Here is a 25362-nt window from a genome sequence, read left to right as displayed (position 1 = left end):
TGTGAAGGGTAATTAATGGGCGGAGGCAGCTTTAAGTTCACTGTAGTTTATTCATGGGAACACAACACCAGCGCGCCTGTTCCCTTCCGTCAGCGAAGCCTCACTGACTCGGGAACCGGCAGCGCTCACTGTAGAACGTTAAGCCCTGGGACATTCCACTGTGGCGCGGGGGTGCGACCACAGTGGAGTCACAACATACCTCCCTTTCCTCTACACGCAGGTAGGGAATTGAGTGGTAAACAATGAAAGTACAGAATAAATAAGGGACAGGGGCTGGGAAGTAAACAACAATTCAGCCAACAAGGAAATCATTCAAATGTGAAGGAAGTCTCCTGATCCGTAAGGGTCTCTGATGGGCTTGGGCCCCATGAAAGTTCTGAGACACATCACTTGCATTGGTTGCCCTCTGATCAGTGCCCAAGTTGTCCCCTCCAGGGCCTGGTGCCCTCACCTCCGTACCTGTGCGGGCACTGTTAAGCAATTGGCGATCCTGAGCTAGCATGTACCCTGAGCACAAATCTTTGGTGATTGCATTTCTATTAGAGGTTCCAGGAGAATGTTCTCCAGAGCTGTACTTTGCCACTCTACGCAAGTTCCATTTTTCTCCATTCTCCAATACCACATAGAAGGGATGCACTTCCCTCACCTTGAATGGTCCAAGAAACTTACGCATACCTCTGACCCAACGTCCAGACCGGACTTTGACGCAATTACCAACCAGAATGTTAGACCAGTTCTTTCCCTTTACTTGATCCTTCCTGGAATCATGCACGGGAAAGCTCACATCACTCTCATCGCCATTCTTTCCATCAATCAAATCTCTGATCCACGGAGGCACCAGTTTTGAGGTTGGTTTCCTGCCCCGCATGGCTACCAGTGGTTACATTTTCTGTCGTGCGATAGGCCCACACTAACTCATTAAGAGTTCTTTCAATGTCCAGGTTATTTGCGAGTGCCAGACTTATGGCGCCCTTAATCATGCGATTTGCTCTCTCTACAATCCCATTGGATTGTGGGTTATACAAAGTGGTGAACACGTGTTTTATACCACACTCACTCAGGAATCCCCTCATCTCGTTGGAAGATAATTGGGTCCCATTGTCCGTGATAAGGACTGAGGGATAACCTTCCTCCTCAATCTCGCCATGAAATGTTGTGAAGGGTAATTAATGGGCGGAGGCAGCTTTAAGTTCACTGTAGTTTATTCATGGGAACACAACACCAGCGCGCCTGTTCCCTTCCGTCAGCGAAGCCTCACTGACTCGGGAACCGACGGCGCTCACTGTAGAACGTTAAGCCCTGGGACATTCCACTGTGGCGCGGGGGTGCGACCACAGTGGAGTCACAACAAAATGTTGACAGGATGAAAGTAAAATGCTGTCTTTACAAGTAAGCATGCTTGTGTCAATGAGATTGTAATTGTATTTATATAGCGCTTAATACCGCTGACGAGGTTTCGGATGGCGGAGTGAAGGAGATGCAAAGAAGTACATGCAGGAGAAAGTGAAAAGAGTCTATAGAAGAAGAAAGAGATGAGGTGTGAGATCTGCAGATGGAGGGTTTCGGGAAGATGTCTGTAGAAATAGTGCTTAGGAGCCTAACAGACTGCAGAAGAAAGTGGTGTGAAGAGAAGAACGGAAGTGGCTGAGACACTCCAAAGACCACCCACCCTCTCCACAGTCCTTAGTAGTGTTTAATTCCCAGTCTCATATTTTCAGGATTGAAACATTTTCAAATTCTAATTTTAGCTTACATGTTATAATCCCTGCCCCTATTTACACTGGGCTTGGCTCTTGAAAATGATTTATGGTTACAGTTCTTAGACCAGGAACCTTTTAAAGACCTCCCACTTTTCTCATGCCACTTAAAGGCCTGTTTTTTCTATTTCAGAACCTTTGACCGCTTGTTTTACTTTCATTATCAACATACGCTGCAGAAACTCCCATGCCCCTTAACACAGGTCAGAATTTTCTGCTGTCTGCATTTGCTTCTGAAACTTGTATGCTTATGATCTTGCCATTTTTTTCACACTGACCAGTGCTTGAAATGGAAAAATAGAAGTTGGGGTACCCTGTACCAGAGTACCTGCTTGTTTCTGAGAAATGGTGGTACTCTCCAATCAAAAGTATTACATCACTCTTGAGAAGTGCACGTTCTCTACGTCTCAAAATAATAAAGTACCGGTACTATGTACTGGACAGTACCAGCCACTTAAAGGACTGACCTCACTGAAACTGCCTTTAACATCATCACTGCCTTGCCACAGTGGTCTTGCGTCCTCCCTCGCAGTTCCCATGTTTATGTATTTATTTTTTCACTTTTACTACTACCTTTTTCTGAAACGTCTGTGCTTGCATACTTAAATACCTGGCATATACCCTTATAGACTAAACTGCTGCTTGACTTGTGAAGACCTTAAACTAGCCCCTCATACCTTACCTCCCAACCAGGTGGCCCTACCAGCTCCCACCTTCCTTCAAGGCGAAGGTGTTAGGTAAAATGTCTAGAGCAACAAGGGAACAGCCAACCCATACAAAAACTTTTAAGCCTAGCTCAGAGCCTTATGCTCGCACCGTGTGCAACTCTGCTGCCCCTGCCGTTCCTCTAGGGGCAGTTAGAATAACCCAAAATACACTTGTAGCAACTGCAGGTTGCACCACCGTACACGAAAGTCCATAAAGAAGTCAATATACGAATGTCCGTCCAGTGTTGAAAGAAATCAATAAATTCTTTATTCTTCTTTACAATGTTGACAAATGTACAACAAACAGCCAACGCGTTTCGTTCTATACCAAGAACTTCATCAGGGCAAATCTATTAGATGTTTTCACAGATGGTATAGAACGAAACGTGTTGGCTGTTTGGCTCTTTGCTGTACATTTATCAACATTGTAAAGAAGAATAAATAATTTTTTGAGTTCTCTCAACACTGGATGGACATTCGTATATTGACTTCTTTATGGACTTTCTTGTAAGGTGGTGCAACCTGCAGTTGCTACAATAGGTAAAATGGGCTGTTCAACTGTCTCTCCTGAATCCTAGGGTCCTTATTTACAGATGTTGCTGTAGGGCAGCGCCGTAGGCCTTCCTGGGGCGCCACCCTACAGCAAAAGAAAAGGGCAGGAATGCGCCCAATATATATGATATGCCATCTTCCTGACTTTCCCCCCTGTGCTGACACACAATGGGCTGCCATGTGCCAATGCAGGCACCTTTGTGCCAAGCTACAAGGGTGCCCGTGTTGCAGGGAAACCTTCTGCACAAAAACAATAATAAGAGGCTTTTTTCTCTGTGTGCGTTGCAGAATGCAGCACACATAGAAAAATGAGGAGAAATAAAGGTATTTCTCCTCGTTGTGCCTCCCTTACCCCACCGCCGGAGAGGCATACGTTTTTGGTGCTGCCTCAGAGTTACGATTCCTTGTGAATCTGGGGCAGCGTCAAAAAGACATGGATGTTGCTGGGAATGCCCACAGCAACACCCATTGCACGCCCTTTTAATGCAGAAAACTGCATTAAAGGGAATGATATTTACAAGGACGCATTAAGCCACGCAAAATGGCTTAGTGCTGAATGGTAAATATGGAGCAGACCCCTGCGCCACCGGAGCGTCGTAAAAAGTGACGCTCCGGAGGCGCAGCCTCATTGTGAATGAGGCCCTTAGTCCGCCAGCAGTACCTGTGTTTCCTCCCATTGCCTGCCTGTGGGAAGGGATCAGTGCGCGTGATATACGGCAGTGCCACGCGCTGCTCTGCTATTCACACCTCTGCTGACCATACCAAGTAGGCCCAGGGTGTTTGTTGCCCCCTGTATATACTAGCAGTTTAAAGCGCCGTGCATATGTATCGGAGGCACAGACAAGAACACAGCGTCAGCTGTAGAGCACAGCTCTCCACGCTGTGCCAAGAGAGGGAGAGGGAGGGGTATATCTAGAAGGCACCAACTACACAATTACACATTATACACTTTGCCAACAAAAGTAGAGAGCACTTTGACGACACCACCACCGAGTTCTGGGACATCCCAACAGCCTTAGGCATGTGCAAGCTGTGCACCTGCACAGGACCACCAAACCCCAGGGGCCGCCACGCCAATATATATCCTTAATATAATAATCCTCTGAGGATGGATACATATTTGCGTGACGGACCCTGGCAGGGATTTGGCGGCCTCCGGCTCTGTTCTACTTCCAAACACCCTGACTCCCCCACCTCCCTTCACTGGCCTCCGCTCTCCGCCCCGCTCGGACCCCTCTTCGGTGGCCCCCTCCCGATGCTCCCTGCCCAGGGTCACCATGAGCCTAGAGCCGCCTGTAAAGTCAACTCTTCTCAAATCAGGGTTAAACTTCTTTATTGGCAACTCTGCTACCAGTATAACAGCCACATCAACAAGGCGAGACTCCTCAATAACTGTCCCGAAAAGAATCCCCCCGTACATTCCTATTCTCGTACATTCTTATTCCATTGGTGATGCCTCTAGCATTCCAAGCATGGAATGCTCCAACACCACACATCTTCCCCCTTACAAAATAAAAAAAAAACTATATACAGTATTATAAAAACAATAATAATATAAATCTAATTTAACATATAATCTCTGAGTTTGTGAAATAATCTTAATCCAACATATAATCTCAGAACTTGTGAGGAGTATGAATAATTCTTTCAAATCTTTCCAAACTCCTTGAATCCTTAATAACTCTACCCAACTTTCCCAGTCTCTTTGAACCTTCATAAACTCGTGGTTCACACAATTCATTATTTCCTAAATCATCAGCTTGTCCACTTCCTGGACCACTCTCCTCTTCTGTTTCCATTCCTTCCTCTACTTCATCCCCCCACATCCATTCATCAAACACGTCTGCAGCTCCACCAGCAGCTCCAGCTCCACCAACATCCATCTCCTGTATATTGTACACTTGTTGTGCCTTAATGATGTTTTCCTCAACTCTTCCCGGTGACCATTCTACATGTTTAGTACTTTCCATCCATTTCATGTTGTCTCTAGTTATCGGCTTCCTACATCTTATCGTCACAAATGGTTTCAACCTAGTGAGAGAAGGTGTGAGACGATAATCCCACAACATCTTCTTCATCTCAACTTCCCAATGTGTAATTCCACTTTTTTTTTTTTTAAACTCCTCTACAAAATCAATGTCAGTCAAATTCCACACCATCTCAGGACCTTCTACAGATGACAATGGTGTTAAACTTAAACCCGAATCAACACACTTCTTGCAGTCCCTCATTACACTTTCCACCTCAATATCTACACCTGGCCACGAATATGAACTTTTCCCACTTTTCTTTGTCCTAACTACTCCGAAATATCCTTCATGACATAAATCTACTACTCTTTTCTTCAAAATCCAAGGTGGTATGACTTTTCCTCCTCTGTAAATAAAACCTGATTCTACACTCAACTCACTCTTCACTTCCCAAAAACACCTATCTTCTTCTGCATTCAGTTTAATTTCACTCCAACCTCCTAAAATCTTCTCTTTTATTCCCTCCATCAACTCATCTTTTCCATAATGCAGAAGCCACTCTACCTCATCAATTGACTTCTCGAACTCTTCCTCCACAACAGCAATTTGAAACTCAACCCACTCACCCCTAGGTATTTTCTTAATCGGTAAGGGCACACTACTCAAATCAAGGGTCTTCCTTTCTGTTACATTAAAAAGAACTCCTGCTGCTGTCAAACTCCTTGATGCAAATCCAATAACTACTTCTTCCTCTCCAACTTCATTTTTTGTTAAAACCGCATCCATGCATACCGATGACTCAAACTTCTCAATTATACCTGATGTTTCCAACCTTATTAGTTCTTTTCCCAATTCATTCCTTCCTGTAAACGTGACGTTTCTGACTTTATAATTTAAACGAACAGCATTCTCTTTCAATTTTATCTCATGTTTGAATCGACCCAACACCATAACTTGCTCTTTTGCATTCGGATTTAGTATTATATCCAAGCTTGCCTGATCTTTCCACCCTAAAACACTTGGTCCATATTCCGCAACATACATTCTTCCCTCTGCTACACTCCCCTTAAACTCAAATGTGACATCTCTACACCCCACCATAGGAATGCTTTTCCCAGTGAATCCTCTAGGATTTATGTCACTTTTCATTAGTTCAACACCAATTCCCTTCTCAAATTTTTCTTTCCACATATCCAAATTAACTATAGTATATGGCAATCCTGAATCTGCTACTAATATCACTTTTACCCCTCCCACTTCAATTTCACATCTGGGTTTACATCTTCCTTTACTTTTTACATCCAAGATAAAATCTCCTATCATAAAAATGTCATCGTCTTCATCTGAATCGTCTTCCTTAACTTGTTTCCTCAACTCATCTTCTTCCTTTGTCACATACTTTATCCTTGTAGTTTTATCTCCTCTATAACAAACTCTTGCATAATGACCAATTAAACCACATACTGTACATTTCTGATCTCTTGCTCTACATGCTTGACTGTTCGCCAAATGTGTATAACTTCCACACCTAAAACATGCTAAATTAGTTGTGCTTCCTCTTCTATATTCATTTTTTGTTGCTTGTAAATAATTTTTTCCCGTCTTTTCTTCATCAAATTTATCTCTCTTCTCTGCACCAACGCTGCTTGCTCTTATAGTTTTTCTCACAACACACACTTCTTCTTTATCTTTTCCTTTCTCTTCTTCCAGGGCTGCTTTTGCACATCTGACTGATACTTCAGCCTTTCTTACTACCGCTAGCACCTTATTCAGTGTTCCATCTCCCATGGTCCATAATCTTTCTTGCACCCTTTTATTGTTTGTGAGCATAATGACTTGATCCCTTATTAACTCCTCTTCTATCTGTCCAAATCTACATTTCTCCGCCATTCTTTTAAAACGCTCAAATAATCATCAATCTTCTCATCCTGTTCTTGCTTTCTCCTGAAAAATTTGTATCTGTCAATTGCCACACATACTGTTGGTGCATATTATCTCTCTAAATTGTCCAAAGCATTCTCATATACATCCGTTTCTTCTTCACCTCTTTCCTTCTTTTGCATCCGCACATATTGCCTGATTCCCTCTGGTCCTAAGGAATGTAGCAAAATCCCTTTTTTAATTTCAGGTGTCATTTCTTAATTTTTGATAGTGAACATGTAATTATTGAAATATACTTTCCATTCTTGCCATCTTATTTTTGGTTCTCCAGGTTCTGTTAAAAATGGTATTGGTGGCGTTAATGTAAATGTTTGTGATGCACACATTTTCCTTTTAATTTTTTTTTTTTTAAAGTTAAGTTTGTAATTCTCTTTTCCTTCCTCGTTAGCGTTTGTTGTGAATAACAACACTAACACTACTTGCTAATAATGTTTCTTTTCCTTATTCCCTTGCTGTCTCTTTTACTTCCTTTCTCTCGTGTTTTTTCCTCTTAACAGTCTTTTCTTCGATCACAATGTGTTTCTTCTGCCTTGTTTAAATTCTTTTTTTTTTTTTTTTATCTCACAATATCTCAATTGTTTTCTTATGTTGACATATGACTTCTTCTGTCCATTAATAACACTCTGCGGTGTTTTTTTTACACCTTAACGATGTTTCCACGATCTTCACGATACTTTAATGCCGTTTTTTCTTCTAAAATTAATGCGAGTCTTTCCAACACCTCAAAATGGCCACCAACGTGATGACGACATACACTTCCACTTCACACGTTATCTGCTTCTTACACGCGATAACTTCCTTGTCAGGTCTCGTGCTTGCGTGTCTTCAATCAGTTCTCAATCGCGCTGCAAATGACGCTCTTGCCCGAGACTCTCTTCCTCGTGCACATCATCAGCTCCACGCCTCGCGCCCTATTTTCCCCGCTCAAGGTACTGTAGTATTCTCGTTATTTCTCTTTAAAACGCCGCTCGTAACTTTTCCTTTCAGCGACTATTCCTGTTCAGCGATTCTCCTTTTTCTCCCCTTACTCCTCACCTCAGTTTTTCCTTAAATCAATCTTTTTTTTTTTAAATCCTTGACCTCTCCTTAAATCTTAGAATTCTTCTTCGTCAGTGGGTCCTCGCAGAGTTGCCTATCCTCCGTCGCCACTTTGTAAAGTCAACTCTTCTCAAATCAGGGTTAAACTTCTTTATTGGCAACTCTGCTACCAGTATAACAGCCACATCAACAAGGCGAGACTCCTCAATAACTGTCCCGAAAAGAATCCCCCCGTACATTCCAATTCTCGTACATTCTTATTCCATTGGTGATGCCTCTAGCATTCCAAGCATGGAATGCTCCAACACCACACCGCCCCTGACCCCAACCTCCGAGAGTTTCCATTAAACTGGATCAGGAAATTAAATCAAGTCATGGAGAATGAACACAAAACTTTCTGCAGAAAGATACTTTGCAATTGAAAACCTAATTTACAAACAGAGCACAGCTGCACACAAATGTACGGGGGGCCTCAATCATTCCCCAACAGACGAACATTTCATACATACCAAGGGAGAGACTATGATGCCCCAAAGTGGAAAATATACAGAAACCAATGTACCTTCAGGAGAGAACTCCATCTCTAAGCACAGAGGCGATGACTAGACAGGGTCTGGCTAGCTTCAAGTATGCCTCAATGCTGTGCTGAGAGAGGGGAACACACAGGAGGGGCCCACACCCAGCTGGAGCCTCTCCGCTGTGTGAACACGAATAGAAGAAACAGGAGGCATCCAGTACATTGTCTGTTTTGTGTCAAAACATTGACATCAGACCACCTTAACCCAGATACAATGACGCCACCCTTCATTTCCCATAAAGAACAGAACTGCCCCAAAGCCAAATTACACACCTTCCGCCTTACCATAAGAGAGCGGAGACACAGGAGGTAGAGGGGGTTTGGTTGCTCCTCACTACACCATGAGTAGGAACTGACCCACCACCTAATTCAGCCGCAATTCTTTGTAGTAGGGAAGGGGGCACAGGAACGACCCTAAACAATGCTGGCTTCTATGTCAAATGGGGAAGAGCGCAAGTGAGATCTCTACCCCACTTCAAATCCAATCTGTTGCTCATGGGCGTCACTTAGGGGTCGCCACTGTAACTGTTGCTGACTTGCCCCTTGAGACCCCTGGTACAGCCCTTGCGACCTCTGGCCTAAGTTTAGCAAAAGCAATGCCAAGACAGAAGGCAAACAGTGCTGTAATGTACTCGGATTACTTTCTGCAGCTCCGAGTGTGACCTGAGGCTTTAAACTCTGTTCTGTAAAACAGATTCCTATAGCAGTGCAGTGTAGACGCTCCTAAATACAATAAATGAAAAATACACTTTTTAAACAAGTGTTGCTGGATTTTATTGTTGTAAACACATGAAAATTGTGTGTTTGAATAAAAAACTAATCTCTGTGCTCTGAATGAGTGATTAAACCCTAAGGAATAACTTAAATCTGTAACATAATTCACGATCAGTTTGTGGCCTACAGGTGGAAAAAACACTATTGTTTTTTTTAATATTTTCTTTTGTCTTTCTGTAATTTACCTGAGTAAGTAATGCAGGAAAACCATTTAGTCATGACAGTTTTGTAAATAAAATACTGTTGCTAGGAGGTGTAGGAACAATATCTACTTTGTGCCTGCAACTGGCCATTTTTCCTAGAGTCTACAGTGATAAAGATGTAAATGTAAATGTATTTCGATTTATATAGCGCACGAATCACCCAGGGGTCTCAAGGCGCTTGCTTAGGGAACCCGTCCTGGTATTCCCCTGTGAGATACCCCGGCAGGGTATCCACAAGGTGAAAGCCAGGCATCCCGCCGTGAGGGGCCGTAGTGGAGATTAAGCAAGCTATTGCCCAGAGTCGCAGAGTGTGACCCCGTGAGTCGAGTAGGCACCAAAGCGAGAATTGTCGAGTCCGTGGAATTTTTGAGCCCGAGACCCGCCGAGGCAGGGAATCGAACCCTGGTCCACGGCCGATCTCAGCTTCCGGGTCTGCCACCTCTAACCACTGAGCCACACTTCTCCGTAGGCTCCGTAAGATGACCTGTGGGTGACTGTGGAGCATTGTTGACAAAGCTCTGCTTTACTGGTATTTATTGAACACTCACTAGACATAATGTTAATAACAGATAATAAGCATAACCAACTGCAAAGATGTAGGCTTCAAGTTTGCAGTTATCATTTAGTAATGTAGGAGCTGACTAATTTTTTTCTACCCATTGTAGTTTATTTGTTAGGAAAAAAATAGAAGTTAATTTGTCTAAAACGTGTTGGTTCTCAAGTTGATGAAGTCGGAGTTAGGGGTTGGGTGGGACCTGAGAGAATTAGCGATATGCCACCGGTTTGCACTTTTTCAGTTGTTTCTACATCCGGAAGAAGATTGGGAAATGACTGATGAGATCATAATAGAAGAAAGTGATGTCAATGCTACAAAACAACTCGACCACAGGAAGACTCCCTCGCAATCTTGGTGAGCGAGTCCCTAGTCAGTGAGCTGCATCAGAGCTTTAGACCCCGTCACCCCGTCCCCTGTGGGCTTAGAGCTACTTCACAACAGACAGTGCTTGAAATGAGCAGGTACTGTCCGGAACCGAGGGGCATATTATCAAGGGATTTATCTCCGCTTTTTTGGCTTTAAAAGCCAAGAAAGCGGAGATAAAATTATCCCTATCAGCAACAGGGTGCTAACTCGCAAATTCGCATGTTAGCACCCTTTTTCTCTACGCTTCCCCTTGCATTTCTAATGAGATGCAAAGGGGGCGTTCCAGAGAAAAATAATAGGAAAAATGTCGCTAAGCGACATTTCTCCTATTATCAAGGATTTCGCTAACCCTGTTAGTGATAAAAAAGCAGCGCTAACCGCGGTTAGCACTGCTTTTTTTACACCTGGTATTTTCCTGACTTAGCCATGATATCCTATGGAAGGTGGATAGCATGGCTAAGTTTGTGAGCCCCTATCATCAAGCTAACGCCAAACTTCGAGAGATTATCGTTGGTTTACCAGCAATAATCTCTCATTTGGCAGTTAGCGCGAGGATTTTTATCACTTCTGAGATAAACCTTGCTAATAGCAAGTTATCTCTGCGATAATTTCCGGCGATGCTTAGCGTTAAAAAATTTGTTGCTAAGCCTCGTTAGCGATAAATATCGCTAATCGTTGGTAATATGCCCCCTAGTGCCTACACTTTTTTCATTTGAGAGATAGTACCTGCACTTCTCAGAGCTGCTGCATTATATTTCATTGGAGAGTACCTGCACTTCAATATTTCATTTAAATGACTGACTACAGTGGACTGTGAGGTGGTTCGGAGCCTCGAAGCGGTCAGTGGTTACTGGGCAGTGTCAGGTGTGGATACGGCGGTGGCATGGGACATGGTAGTAATAGACTCTAACTGGAAAACTAAGGTACTCCTGTTGGGCACTTGACTCTCCCATGGTAGCGAGGGTAATTAGAAAAGGCCTAATGAAAGAGGAGGAACAGTCAGGGACACGAATTCAGTATGCACAACTTAATTACAAGGACTTTATTCAAAAGGTAAGTGAAATAGTTCAGTATAAAAATCGACAAAAAAACTAAAGGTGCTAGCATCTTCTGGGGCTGAGCTATAACCCCAACCAACATCAAACCACCCCCAAAGTGCGAAGGGGAAGATTTCTTTTAACACTGGCCCTAAACCTGCCTCATCCTACAGGGCTTGGTTGAGGCTCCCACGTGACCAACTGATCCAATCCGCGCCTGATCTTTTATGGCAGGTACCAAATGCAACTCCAACTGGCCAGAACTCTGTACACGTAAGGGCTAGGAAAGAAGATGGTTCAAACTGATGGTACAGACACTCCCTCCTCCAGCCAGCGGGCACAGCCCACGTGCTGATGTGAAGGCTGATGGCTCATGATCTCTCTGCCGCTGAATAAGGGGGATACAGCCAGGCCCCCTAAGGCTACGGGATGAGGTGGGGACTGTGCAAGGTCACCACTCTCCATGACAAGAGATGCTGCTGCCGCTCCTTGGCCCAGATGAAGCTCTCAGCAGTGCTTTAAATGAGCCGGTACTGCCCTGTATTGAGTACCGGCACTTTTTTTTATTTTGAGAGGGAGAGTACCTGCACTTCTCAAGAGAGAAGTAATAATTTTAATTGGCGAGTACTGGCACTTGTCAGAAACAAGCAGGTACTCTGTTACGGAGTACCTGCACTTATATGTTTCCATTTCAAGCACTGGCTCTCAGAGAGTCCTCCCTCGAGGCAAGCTGTACTGCGGGACAACTTCAGTCTTTCCGGAACCAGTTAACAATTCATCACCAAAGCATTTGCACCAGCTGAACCATCCAGCCCCCCCTCCCCCGCCCTCGTCGATAAAATGTGAGGGCAGGTCCACTGCGATGTCTTGATTTTATTAACAGCCTTCACGGGGTAATCGCTTCTATGTGTCTAGGTGCGTGTACAATATGCTGTTAAATTCCACCCTTGGGGTGGCCGCACGTGCAGAAGTGAGCGCAGACGCTGCAGGGCAGCAGAACAGAGCACGTGCCTTCCTTCCTGTGCACCGGAGCGCGCGAGCCAGGTTGTTCTCTTCATGCCACGGCAGCGCGAGGCCTGGGTACACCTGCGCCCGCTGCTCCCCTGAGTGGGCGCAGGGGAAGCAACGGGCTCCTTTCGAATGGCGTCAAGTGCCTCAAGCGCTCCCGAGGGCAGCAGGGAGGGAGGACACCTCTTATTTACGTACTTCGAATAGAAAGTGACAGGCACTAACATGTTCTCATGATTTCAAACCTAAAAATAGCGCCTTCGCCCTCACGACGTGTGCGTGGAGCGCCGAGCCTGGGACACTGCGAACAGCAAGGGACAGATAGCAAGGCGAGGGCCGTACCGGGGACACGGAGGGGGCCTAGCGCGCCGGACCCGCCGGCCAAGCCCCATGGCTAAGGAGACCTTCCCCTTCTCCTCGTCCACCCTGCGGGCCCTGCGCCTGCAGAAGGAGAGTCTGGACTTGGAGGACCGCCGGCGGGCCGTCGCGCGGCACTGCTTGACCAGGAGGCCGCTGCCGGCGCCGCGAGCCCCACCGGCCCGCGCCAGCCAGGCCCGGAGGCCCCTGTACTGCCGGGACCCCACTGTACACAATGCTCTGTACACGGGGGACAGCCAGAGGGTCCGGGGCATCTTCAGAGACGAGGAGACGGCCAACATGGTGGTGGAGCTGAGCAGCGAAGAGCTGCTATGGTCGGCAGAGTTAGGTAGGCCTCAATTTACCACAGGCCCATTGATGGGGAGTGAGGGCTTGGGGAGAGGTTGCTGGTGTGATGGCGCAGTTCTGGCTTGCTAATAAACAGAGATGTTTTAAGGAATGGGCAAAGTGGGAAATTCTCCAAGGCTACCCTGGGAAAGTGAACTTTCCATTTGTGTTCGATTTTAGTCTGTTTCTCTATCTAAACCTCTCTACCATACCTCTACTTCGGTAGATCTATCCAGTGTCATTTTATAATTTTTGAGGTCCCAGGCAAGACGTATTTCAGCTGTTTTTGTGTGACCCTGTTAAGTGTTTTTTATAATTCAGTATTGCTTGTCATCGCAAGTTCTTGAATTATCGGGCAATGGGTAATAAATACATCACTAATTTGTTTCGTAGAATATGTTTTTCTTGGCGCCCCAAAATTATTAAGACTATACTGCTGATAAGTCAGAGGCTTTATGTTTTTTTGCTTCTAATAACTGCGGTTTAATGTTTGTTTGTCCCACCCACTCCTCGGAGATGCAGAGGTTGGTTGCTAACTGTGGCTGGGGGGGTATTGAGACCCCAACCTTTTAGAACCAGGACCCAATCTTTAAAGCAACAATCTTTCACAACCCACCTACCATTAATGGACATGAGCCAGGCGATTTTTAGAGTCTCGTCCAGGCAGCACTTGCGGTGTCTATTTGAGACATACTGTATTCAGGATGTGGGCTTTAAAAGCTCTGCCCATTTTCAAGGACTGCCCATGTTACATGTGTTGTTTACTCTGAGCTTGTGAACAGTCAAGTCCGGTGCTCTTGGTTTACAGAGCTCTGTTGTAAACAATGCTGTAAATCTTGCTCTTATTTCGCCACATTTGCTGTGCATTCAAAGACTGAGGTCTGTTTTGGCTGGAGCTGCCTACTCCTTCCTCCTGCTTTTGAATCGCAGAACCTGGCATCACGGTCCCTGCCTTCCTATGGCTGCTGCCACCTTTGTCTCAGAGCTCAACAAGCATTTGCAATGCAATATGTCTTGCATTTTCTAGAGTTTGAGCTATTGGCATTGTAAATTACAATGCCTCTTGGTTATGTGTTTTGGAAATCTTCAAGTGGTGCTTAAACATGCACTTTGTACTTATAGTCGTTGCTTACAAGAAGCAAGGCTGACAGTAAAAGAAGCGCAGTTACTGCCAGCCTTGCTTCTCGTAAGCAAGGACTGTAAGTACAAAGTGCGTGTTTACGCACACCGCTTGCAGGTTTTCAAAACCCATAAATAAAAGGCATTGTCATTTACAATGCCAATAGCTCAAACTCTCGCAAATGTGAGACCTATTGCTTTGCAAATGCTTGTGTATTTTAATGCAACTAAAGCGCTGTGTGTTAACACATTATCATTTACAGGCAGCATAGTTTCCATTGAAATGACCACTAAATTTACACAGACCTACAGTTTTACTGATAAAGAGATATTGCACACAACTGATAATGTGTGGAGATTGGGTTTCAATGAATATTTATCATTTGTGCATCACCAAGTAAACTGTCTTGATTTATTTTGATCCTATTCAAATCTTTGTTACCAGAACACTTCTTCAGAATTACAAACAATGTGCTTAATTTTTGTTTGCCTGGATGCTGAATGTGTACAGTTCATTTACAGGTATTAATATTTTGTTGTGTCTTACAAAAAAGTTACACCCTACACAAGGCTTTAAGTGGGTCTGGTCCTGCCGGTGCTCAGCACAGGCAGTTCTAAAATGCAGGTGATGAGAAGGGTCCCTATCGGGCTCTCCATTCTTGCCCTCATCCTCTGGGTGAAAAATACAATCTTTAACTCAGCAGCAATGCCACATTTCACTGCCTTTGATGTAACTGTGAAGAGACTCGTTATAGTTATTTCATAGTCTCATCATTTCACAAGTGAAGCATTTTTAATATTATATACAAGAAAGCCATAGTTGTTGCTTATTTATCTTATGCAACTAACAACCATTGACAAAGCCAACAGTCTTGCCTTGTTGCAGGTCTAATGCTACTAGTTGTATTATATATCTGGATGCAATGACAGAAGCAGAAAAATACCAATCAGGCAGGACACTATGCCAAGCACAGATTTTTAGCTTAAGTGTTTGAAGGCTGCACCCTTAATTTCATCGGCCACACTCCTTTAAGACACCCCCCAGTTTTTTCATCCCACTTAAAGCCCTGACCCTACAGCCTTTCCTTCAAAATCAACCAGATTGTGCACATGATTCACCTGGGACCCAGCAAGTTTGTCACATGATTCACTTTACATTTCTTTCTCTGACTGCAAAGTGAGAGGAGTTTGTAAACACTAATCCCCACGTTAAAATAAATTAGCAACTATTTGTCAGAAGATATAGCTGACATTTGACCTCTATCATTGAAACACAGAAAATGTGACAAGATAAAAACATAATTTAAAGGCATCTTTATTTATTACTCGGAATTTCGCGACCCACCAAAGTTTGTAAACAGTGCTGTAGCGCAAGGACTGCAGAGTTGTGCGATATGTCCCTGTTCAGACTACATTTATATCGCGTCACAAACAGCACTGGGGCGCTTCCGAGCTTCCCACTTGTAAAACTTGTGTGACCGAGGCTTCTTTCTGATTTCTGCCTTTGACTCTCACCCCCTGTGCTATATGCCTAAGGAATAGTAGCAGGCTGAGATGAGAACTGATTTCATGAATAAAGAGGCTGCGCCCATGGTTTTGCTGAGAACGTGGGTGTGTGGGAGAGGTAAATAAATACGGGATGGATGAACTGCACATTCTCCCAAGGCGACTCAGGACCCAGCATCGTTTTGTCAGGGAGCCTCCCTTTTGTGGCAATACAACACCATTGTTAGGATTATGTTGCAAGATAGAGGCACAGAATGTGGGGGCTTTGCTGGGCTAGTGTGGTGGGCACGGTGTGATGGGCAGGAAAGGGGTTCAGTGGCAGCCATCTTGCACATAGAGGGTCAATGCTGGAAACGTGTGATGGCCACCAGACTTATGAAGGCCAAAGGCGGACTTGTCGTGAGGAGCAGGGTAATGCTAGAATGGGTGTGCCAGGGCTTGACTGGTGGGTGGGTCAATGCTGAACAGTGAGCAGGGAGGGTGTGTTGGGCAGTCAGCCCTAACCGTGCCACCACACACTGTATAAGATCAGTGGTGGTGAGTAGAGCCCTCCAAGAGGCAGTGCTGGGCAGGAGAGATGGGCGGGATCAATGGTGGGTGGCCCTGGTGGGTAAGGAGTTATGGGCCGTGAAGGGCAGCGATGGTGCTCGGCGGGAAGTGGTTGGCAGGATTGTGATGGATGGCGGGTATGGGTTAGAAGGGGCCCTGGTATGCTGGGGGCAGCGGATGTGAGCCAGAGTGAATAGTTCTGCACCGGTTGTGTGGTTCGGAGGCTACACTAGATGCCGGATGATTGACAGGAGGTTGTGATGGGGAGGGAGAGGCTCTGTAATCATTAGTACATTACTAAGGGTCTGTCCGTCTTCCGCTCTCCTAGAAAAGTACCATAATCAGACTGGTGCGTGATACTTAAACACATATTTGCCAAATTAGGACATGATCTTGTAATTTAATGACATTTTTAATGCAACATCACATGAATTAATTTGTGAAAAGTTATTTTTCAATTTAATTGCCACCAAATGCATGAGAGTCTGAGTCTTGGCGCTGGGCAGGCCAGGCATGCACACTACGGAGCAGACATATTTCTTTAGCACAATGCATAGTCGCGCAATGGGAAGAAAGCAGTACTCAGCTATATTTATTAAAATGTCCTGATGCCACTCACTCTCCCAGCGCTGGTGTACAAACAGGCTGCCCAGCACCTTGCACAACCTTTCACCATGGTGCAGTGGTGTGTGTGCTGTGCTGTTAGCATAGGATTTGTATTGGAAGCCTACCCTTCCAGTACCAATTCATATACCTAGACAAATTCTTTAACATTCCACACATTGTTTATATGCTGTACAGTTCACCACACTTGTAATGTGTGGAATGTTTGAAGAAATGAGAACATTTCTTCATGCTAGCTCCTACTTCAAGGAGATGTTATATTTTTGACGCAAAGCCCAGTCTGGCCGTCTTAGTAGGTTGGGCTTTGCGTTAGAATCCATGGGCACTAGAGCTAATCCACTCAACTAATGCCCAAGTAATGTTTCCTTAACGCAGAGTGGTGCAAAGCAAAGCAAACTGCTATTTCTGCTGAGAAATGGACACCTTTTCCAACACAAAATAACTTTTGCCAGGCGTCGCACCACAGCTTTCTCGCAGTGCGAGAAGGTGAAACATTAAATGGTATTTTAAATACCATTTTATGTTTCTGCTTCTCGAACTGCGAGAAAGCAGAAGGGTATGCCTAGTTGGGGGCGGACGGGTGGGCGGGTCTGCTGGAGTCCAGGAGAGGAGTGGCTTGCCCAGTCTGACTGAGCTGTCTGTTCGGTCGGCCCTGGCTCCTGGACTCTACGAAGGTTGAGGTTTTGGTAAGGTGGAAGCGGTGTCGGAGGCCTATGTAGGGACTTGTTGGAGCTCGGTGGTCTTACCGCCTGTTTCCTGTCGGTGGCGCACGTTCGCGCATGTGCAGCCTTTCTACTTTGAGTGCTCAGACTCTCTTAGGGAGCGCGCTCATCGTTCCCAGATTTATTAGAGATTAAAGGGCGGTATGAAAACTTCCCTTATCTCTTTTCGTGGCAGGTGCACCAGGAGGCCCAGCAAATGCATCAGTGACAAAAGGGGCTGTTTCTTTCATTTACGTTTGGAGCGTTTTATGAGGCAGGTAGTGTGAAATAAACAGGTGTGATAGTGCTTCACGTGGCAGAGAGAGGGAGAGTATGTAGAATTACTGCCAGAGCTGCTGACTTTGGAAAACACGTTCCAGTCTGATGCTCAGGTAAAGCGCTATAATACTTTTTGGTAATGTTTGCTACATTAAAATGCAACGAAAAAAAGCCTTTTCCAGAGGTTTCTTAGTTCAGTTTAAAAACTCACTGTTAATAAATCCTTCAGCACGCAATCTGATGTACTACGGTCAGGGCCAGTAGAATTATGCTGATAAGAAGCACCACATTTTGCGGCATGGTTGACTAAATTATGCAGTAAGAAAAGCCAAATAATGCGGCATCATGTGGTACATTTGTTGATTGTATTACTTCATTGTGTTGTCATTTTTAAACATGATAAAACTGTCTATGCACAGATTTCACCTCATTACTACTAGTTGAACAACCAAACGTAGAAATAATCAACTGAGAGATGACCAGTTACCATTTTCTAAGGGCTTTCCACTGCGTACAAACATATGTGGCCACATTTTTATTAACCCTTTGTCCTAGAAACAATTTTTTTTGTTAAAATCTGAAGATTATGCAGCAGTTGATGGATTATGTGGTAAGTACTGCAAACCCATATTTATGAGAAAAAATCCACTGCCGCAGAATCAAATAATTCTAGGGGCCCTGACTGAGGTGAAACGATTCCAAATGTAATTTTTTGAATTTTGAAAACACTTTAACATATTCGTACATAATCTGTGCTGCATGATTGACATGCCGCATATTTTCGAGGCTCTGCTTGTGCATGGGCTCTTAAGAGCTAGAGCCGACCCTTGGCTCCGCTGTCCCTGTTAATTTGTTGGCCTGCCCCCCTGTACCTTGCATCATAGTCAGAGCCCAAGGAATTATGCAGCAGTAGAGGACCACATTTTACGTCCAGTTGAATTATGCGGCACGAAAATGCAAATTATGTGGTTTAATGTGGCATATTTTGTGATAGTATTACTATATTATTTTGGTATTTTCACACGTGCTAGGACTGTCTGGGCAAATGTTACACTTCATTAGTGCAAATGTAACACCCAAATACACCAATTAGCTACAGAAAAGTGCCCAGTTAATCTATTGCAAAGGGTCTTCCACTTTGCAGCAATGAAGGTAGTCACGATACCTTTTGATCCATTCATGCTAGAAACAATTTTTTGGCTTTAAAATCCGCAGATTATACAGTAGATGATGGATTATGTGGTGTATAATTCCAGTGGCCCTAACCTTAGCACGAGGGTGTGAGGGTTCCACCAAGTAAAGGTTTTGTACGGGAAGCGGATCCTTTTAGTGGCAAAAATATCCTTAATGACGTGTCCCACTGTATGTGTGCAGCACGGTACAACACACATACAAAGTTTGAAAAATATGAAGACTTTTATAATTTTCTCCACTGTTATACCTGTCTCGAGGAGACGTAATTTTTTGGAACACATCCCTGTCTAACCACTGGCTATCACTCGGGGTAGCAAACAGAGAATGAAACCGGTCCCAGGAAGGCATTAGTAAAACTCAAAACAGAGTATACAGTGGACCAGAAGCCAAACATTCATTCAGTAGGTTGTGCAGGAGATTGTCATATGGTAGGAAAGAGGACAAGAAGACAGGGTGGAAGCTGATGGATGAGGTGAAAATAACAAACCAACACGAGCACCAATATTGCCTAGCTATTTCAACACTGGATCACAAAAAATGATCGCTCGAACTACTGAAACCAAACAGTAACTCTCCGGGATTGTTTTTTTCCGGAATTAATCCAATACTTTTTTTATTTTGCATCAAAAGAACCATATAAATGAGCAATTTTTTCTTTTTGCACATACAAAACTGTTTTGACTCCACGTCACATAAATAAAGACAATTTCTTACAACCTGACAACTTACATTCAAACACTCATGCACAACAACACATTGATATATATACACACACGAAATTTTTGGAACTATACAATGTTATTTACAATTTCCTGTTATTTGAAAACATAGCATTGGAAGAAACAAATGAAATTTTTGATGTTTGATGATCAAATAGAATATTCCTAATGCTGAGTGGGGGGGTCTACGCGTTTCGATAACCCCTTGGTGTGGGGAAATCTCATCAGGACCAAGTGCCTGTAAATGAAGGAACAAAAAACCAATCAGCCTGGGGAAAACCGTGCCTCTGGCACTACAGTGAGGAGGGGCGAGGAGAAGCTAATCCTACCTCTTAGGTGCTCGGTTTTCTTGCGTTAGAAGAAACTGTAATGAAAACAAAGCCTATTTAGCTTCTGTTAACAAAGGAACTTAAACTTGTTTAGACGACAGACTCATACGTGAATACTCACATGATTTGACCCATGTTGCGGATTTTCAGGATTGGTGGAGGTGGGAATCTGTAAAAATGGAGCGTTTTGGTCAGAGCATGGCGGTGTGAGGCATGCTCTGTAACTATTTAGCGAGAGACGGGGAACACACTTACATGATTCGGGCGGGTGTGGCAGCCGGACTGGGTTTCCGGATTTAGCGATGCTTCTTTTAACTTGAATTCGCTAAAATGGAAAGGGAGACTTGAGTCAGGTCTTTGTCTCCGCTTAAAGTTTCTCCCGTTATAAGATGCTGGCGGTGCTAGCATTTACCTTTGCAATTCGCTCGCGCTGAGTCAATCAGGGATGAGGTGAAAAGGCAGCAGAAATGATGAAAGCAGATGGGTGAGATTAAATAGAGGTGGATAAAATGAGGTTGGAAGGATGAGGTCAACTGTGGAGACAAGATATTAAGGAGGGAAAGAATGGAGGGGTGAGATTAGGATATGAAGTAGAGAGAATAAAGGAAGTGTGATCACAGGAAAAGGATTAATTCTAAACTACGTGGCATTTTAGTGAATCAACATCCATGGTCAAATTCACCCCTCATAATCCAGGTTATACAGCACATTCCTAGGCCCCTAGCTTGCCTAACCCACTCCATAGGTCCCAGAGGATACACAGACTCCCAATTCTATCCCTCTCTACTGAGTCAATACTTTACTACAATTAGAGTTTAGTTTGTCAGAGGTGTTACACTCACCAACAGCAAGCGAATCGAAAATGATCTGTCTACTTTTCAGGTAACTCACTCTGACATGTTCCCAAGACTAGAAGACTGAAATGTGATAAAGTCTGGGGGAGCTGGGCGAAATACAGAGGGCTGTCTGCATAAGGTGAAAAGAAGACTACGGGGGAGGGGGCGGAACAGGGTGGGATGGATATAGATGGGTGCTGGGAGTGATAGCCGGTCATATTTAAGGAATGTGTAACCCTCAGACGGGCCAGATATTGCACAAAATGGAAATGAGGTGGCGGGAGGGGGAATCACACTGACCTGTATTTGTGTTGTATTGCTATGCATTGATATATCTAATAAAATAAAAAGATTTTCACAAAAAGAGACTTGAAGACTAGGCCAGTTGACCAGGTGACTCTGGGGCAGATCTACAAGAAAGTGCCGCAGCGTGGCACAGCAAGCCCTTTGGCTGCACCACGCTGCTGCACTTTCAGAGCACAGGAAGGTGACATATTTACAAGAATATGTTGCATTCCTGTGCTCTCCCCTGCGCTGGCGCACAAACAGCTGCCAAGCGCCGGCAACCTTGCACCATGGTGCAAGGATGCCTGCGCCATGGGGAAATTGTTTTTATGCAGGAAGGGGCACCTTCCTCCACTAAAAAAATCACTAAAGGCTTTTTCCTCTTTTAATGTGTGCCGCAGAATGCAGTACGCATTGAAAGAGGAAAAAACTAGGAGAAATGAAAACATTTCTCCTCCTTGCACCACCTCTAGGGTGGCGTAGCATTCAGACGCATCTCCAGATTTACAATTTACAAGGAGACGAAAAGTCACGCTGGGTGGCTTTTCTTGTCCTTGTAGATATGGAGGAGACCCTGCGCCACCAGTAAGTCACAAACACGTGACGTACTGGTGGCGCAGGGGGCTTGTAAATCTGCCCCTCAGTTGTTACACCCTCAGCCGCATTCGTGGATGAATGTACTTTAACAGTGTTATGTTTTTCATCCCTTGTTACAGGACTGTGGTCGCTGACCCCAAAGACAAAGGAAATGTCCCCTTTACGGATCGTGGCATCCAGAGGCTATGCGGATTGTGTTAAGCATCTCCTGCAGCAAGGGGCAGACATCAACAGCACCTTGGGCGGCAGCTCCGCACTACATGAAGCCTGTGTTGGCCATCGCACTGAATGTGTCCAGCTCCTGCTCAACTACGGGGCCAGCCCCAACCTGATGTCTGAGGATGGCAGTGCGCCTCTCCATCTCTGCTCCACGCCAGGCTCCTTCAAGTAGGTGTCACCATCACTGGTGTTTTTACTTTTTGGGTGCATATCTGTGTTTTTCCAATGGTAGAGTCGAGCTAGAGAGATGACGCAATTATGTTGTTCTCCTTGGAACCATATAATGTGATTCTGGGCAAAATGTGTATTCTCTCAGCGACAAACAGAGGCTGGGCTGGGCCACCTCCCGAACACCTTCTTCCAGGCATTAAAAATAAGCATAACCCGGATATTGTTTTGGGGAACTATCGTCACCAACCAATAACTTTCGCTTTGCTGAGACAACTACCCGGTAAATTGTTGGACATGCAGCCTTGTCTTTAGCCGTGTTGTTTAGAGACTTGTCAGATTTTTATCAATTTTGTCATAAGAAAATTGTTATTTTGATCTATGTCCACATCTACACGTAAAGGGGGAAACAGGGTGGGGGGGGGGCTGTGGGAACCTTGGATGCTTATCTTTCCAGGGCGGAGTCTATCATAACCCAGGAGAGTCAACTAACAGAGCGGAGGTTATCTCTAGAACTTTTTAATTTAGCTCTACCACAAGCTCCCCCCGTTAGAACCAAGTATTACTGTAGTAAACTCTCACACAGTCTCACAAGTTATTCCACATACACAGCCCCAGGGTATCTTTGAACCATTGACGTTGGTCAATTCATCATGCTCCTTACCACCCCCTCCCCCCATCCACACGTAGCAGGCAACTGAAGGCTATGCCTGCCTCTAAGGGCAAAGAACAAACAAAAAAGAGAAAAGCTTGTAGCATTCCTAAATCAAGCTATCAGTCCGCAAAGCATGCTAAGAGCAGGACAGACAGGCACGATCAGGGAGGTCAGGCAGCTATGCGCTCAGCCATAGATAACTCTAAGGGGGTTGACAATGATACTAACCTACCAGTAGGTACAGTGGGACCAAATTGCCATCAGGAGACTGCTGACGTTCTAAAACAACTAGAAGATAGGCTATCCAAAATAATTAGTCCTGTGATGGCCAATTTGGAAGCTATTGAAGAAAGGTTGGGTATACTAGAGAAACATATACTTAAAAACCCTAACGCCACCATGGCACCCAATAAGGGAGATACCACAGAGGTCATATTGGTAGAACAAATGGGAGATACCACCAAAGACCCTATAACCTCCAGGCCTCTGCAAATGCCAAATCCAGCTAATAGACTGATGGGTACCTGGACTAGTGACAGCAGAAGTAAGGGTGAAATGCCTTTCAACGCCCCAAGTTCTGTTGTTTTACAATTGCCACCCCAATCCACACCTTTGGTGGGAATTCTGGGGAATGTGCCGCCCCTTCCTCCATGCTTTACTGAAGATTACCCCCAACTTAAAAACAAGGTCATTCATTGGCTATGTACCAACTTATCATTGAGCTCTACAATAAGCCATAACATAATAATGGCCCGTCGTGTAGGATGGGTAGGTAATTCCAGGAGATTAGGCACGGGGGACTGTATTGTTGTGAATTTCAACAACTGTAAGCTCGTTGAAAGGCTATTCAGAGAACATAGTTTAGGTGCATTCAACACCAGCACCAGTATCCATTTTCTGCCTTTGTTTTTTTTTTATAAACCAGAGCAATCAAACTGTAACCTAAAAACCCCACATACCAATTGGCAGATACGTGGCAAGACTGCAGCCTTAAAGCCGCCTTCTTACATTCCCCTGGTAGCTGAACAACATCGCCAATGGCACCCGGACTCATCACTACCTAGTCTAAGCAATAGATCTGTTACCCTAGGGCATCCCGACTCACTACCCAGTTTAAGTAATAGATTTGCTGCCCTCTCGTCCCTAGAGGACTGTGATTGACTGAATGCATCTACAGCCCATATCGTCCCTGCATTGTCGCATCCAAATTAGGTCTGTTTAAGGGCTCCACAAGGGGGAGATCCATCTGTCACCCAGAACAATGGCCAATATCCACTCAAATCATAGCTCCAGGTAAACATGTCCATTACAACATAATTTCCTGGAATGTTGCTGGACTGGCAGGGAAGTTCCAAGATCCCAAGTGGTTGGAGTTCATCAGGCTTTTTCCCGTGATTTGTTTACAAGAGACTTGGCTGTTGGACTGTGCCTCTTTTTTCCTAGAGGGTTACAAGACCTTTTTTGTCCCGGCCTAACAATCATCTAGTGGCAGAGCCAAGGGAGGCCTGGTAACTTACATTTCTTTAGCCCTGAAATGCACAATAACTCCAATACCCAGCACAAATTGTAATTTTCAGGCAATCACCTTGAAACATGGGAATGTAAAGCTGCTCTTAATTAATTTTTATAATGCAGTAAACACCTCCGTCCCATGTCAGATTACAACAACAACTGCCTTGGGAGACCTGGGCTGTGATAGAATGGGTGGGCTACATTTTGAACATTCTCCACGTGGTGAGGCCCTCAATCAACTACTAAATAAATATGACCTGGTCAGTTCCATGTCCGTGGTGGATGTTGGCAGTAAGATGGTTGTGCCAACATTTAAGGGTCACAATGGGGGGACATTTATTGATCATATTTTAATCATGGAGGCCTTACGGTCTCGTTTATTGGGCTTTGAAATCTTAGAGAGTATATATAGTGACCACAACCCCGTCTGCACCCAGTTGTCAGGGAACTTACTGATAGAGCGGGATAGGTCTCCCACAAATGGGGTGCTGAAAGCTACGGACGGCAGGCGTCGCCTAAAGTGGTCTAAAGTGAACGCGGACTCTCTATGTAGAAGCATACATAACACATGTACCCCAGAAATTGAATCTTGTATTTGTCCCGATTCTGCCCCATCAGACATCTTGGGATCATTTGAAATGATTACAAGTAAAGTGGGGGCACTGCTGACTACCCCGTCAACAGTTGCCAAGCCCAGGGACCCAGGATGGTTTGACCACTCATGTTCTCTTGCAGCCAGGAAATTGAAGGAAGCTCTGAAGAGCATACCAATAGATCGACCATTGATACGCTCACTACGTTTATCATACAAGAAAACTCTAGCAAAGAGTAAGGCCGAATTGAAAGAGAAAACCTGGAAGGATCTCTTGGACCCCAGTA

General features: G+C 44.7%; 1 protein-coding gene across 2 annotated transcripts in view; it reads left to right on the top strand.

The window, feature by feature from the left end:
• Positions 1-12547: 12547 nt before the first annotated feature.
• Positions 12548-25362, top strand: part of ASB16 (ankyrin repeat and SOCS box containing 16) — a 142826-nt gene continuing 130011 nt past the window's right edge. For both annotated transcript variants that reach the window (XM_078645197.1, XM_078645198.1), the window contains exons 1-2: positions 12548-13192; positions 22049-22316. In XM_078645197.1, the coding sequence (XP_078501323.1) occupies positions 12877-13192; positions 22049-22316 (584 nt within the window). In that variant the 5' untranslated portion in view covers positions 12548-12876. The remainder of the gene's footprint in view (positions 13193-22048; positions 22317-25362) is intronic.

This window comes from Lissotriton helveticus, chromosome 5_1, assembly GCF_964261635.1.
Source record: "Lissotriton helveticus chromosome 5_1, aLisHel1.1, whole genome shotgun sequence".
Taxonomy (NCBI): domain Eukaryota; kingdom Metazoa; phylum Chordata; class Amphibia; order Caudata; family Salamandridae; genus Lissotriton; species Lissotriton helveticus.
The sequence above is the reverse complement of the archived record's forward strand: the minus strand, read 5'-3'. Positions and strand labels throughout refer to the sequence as shown.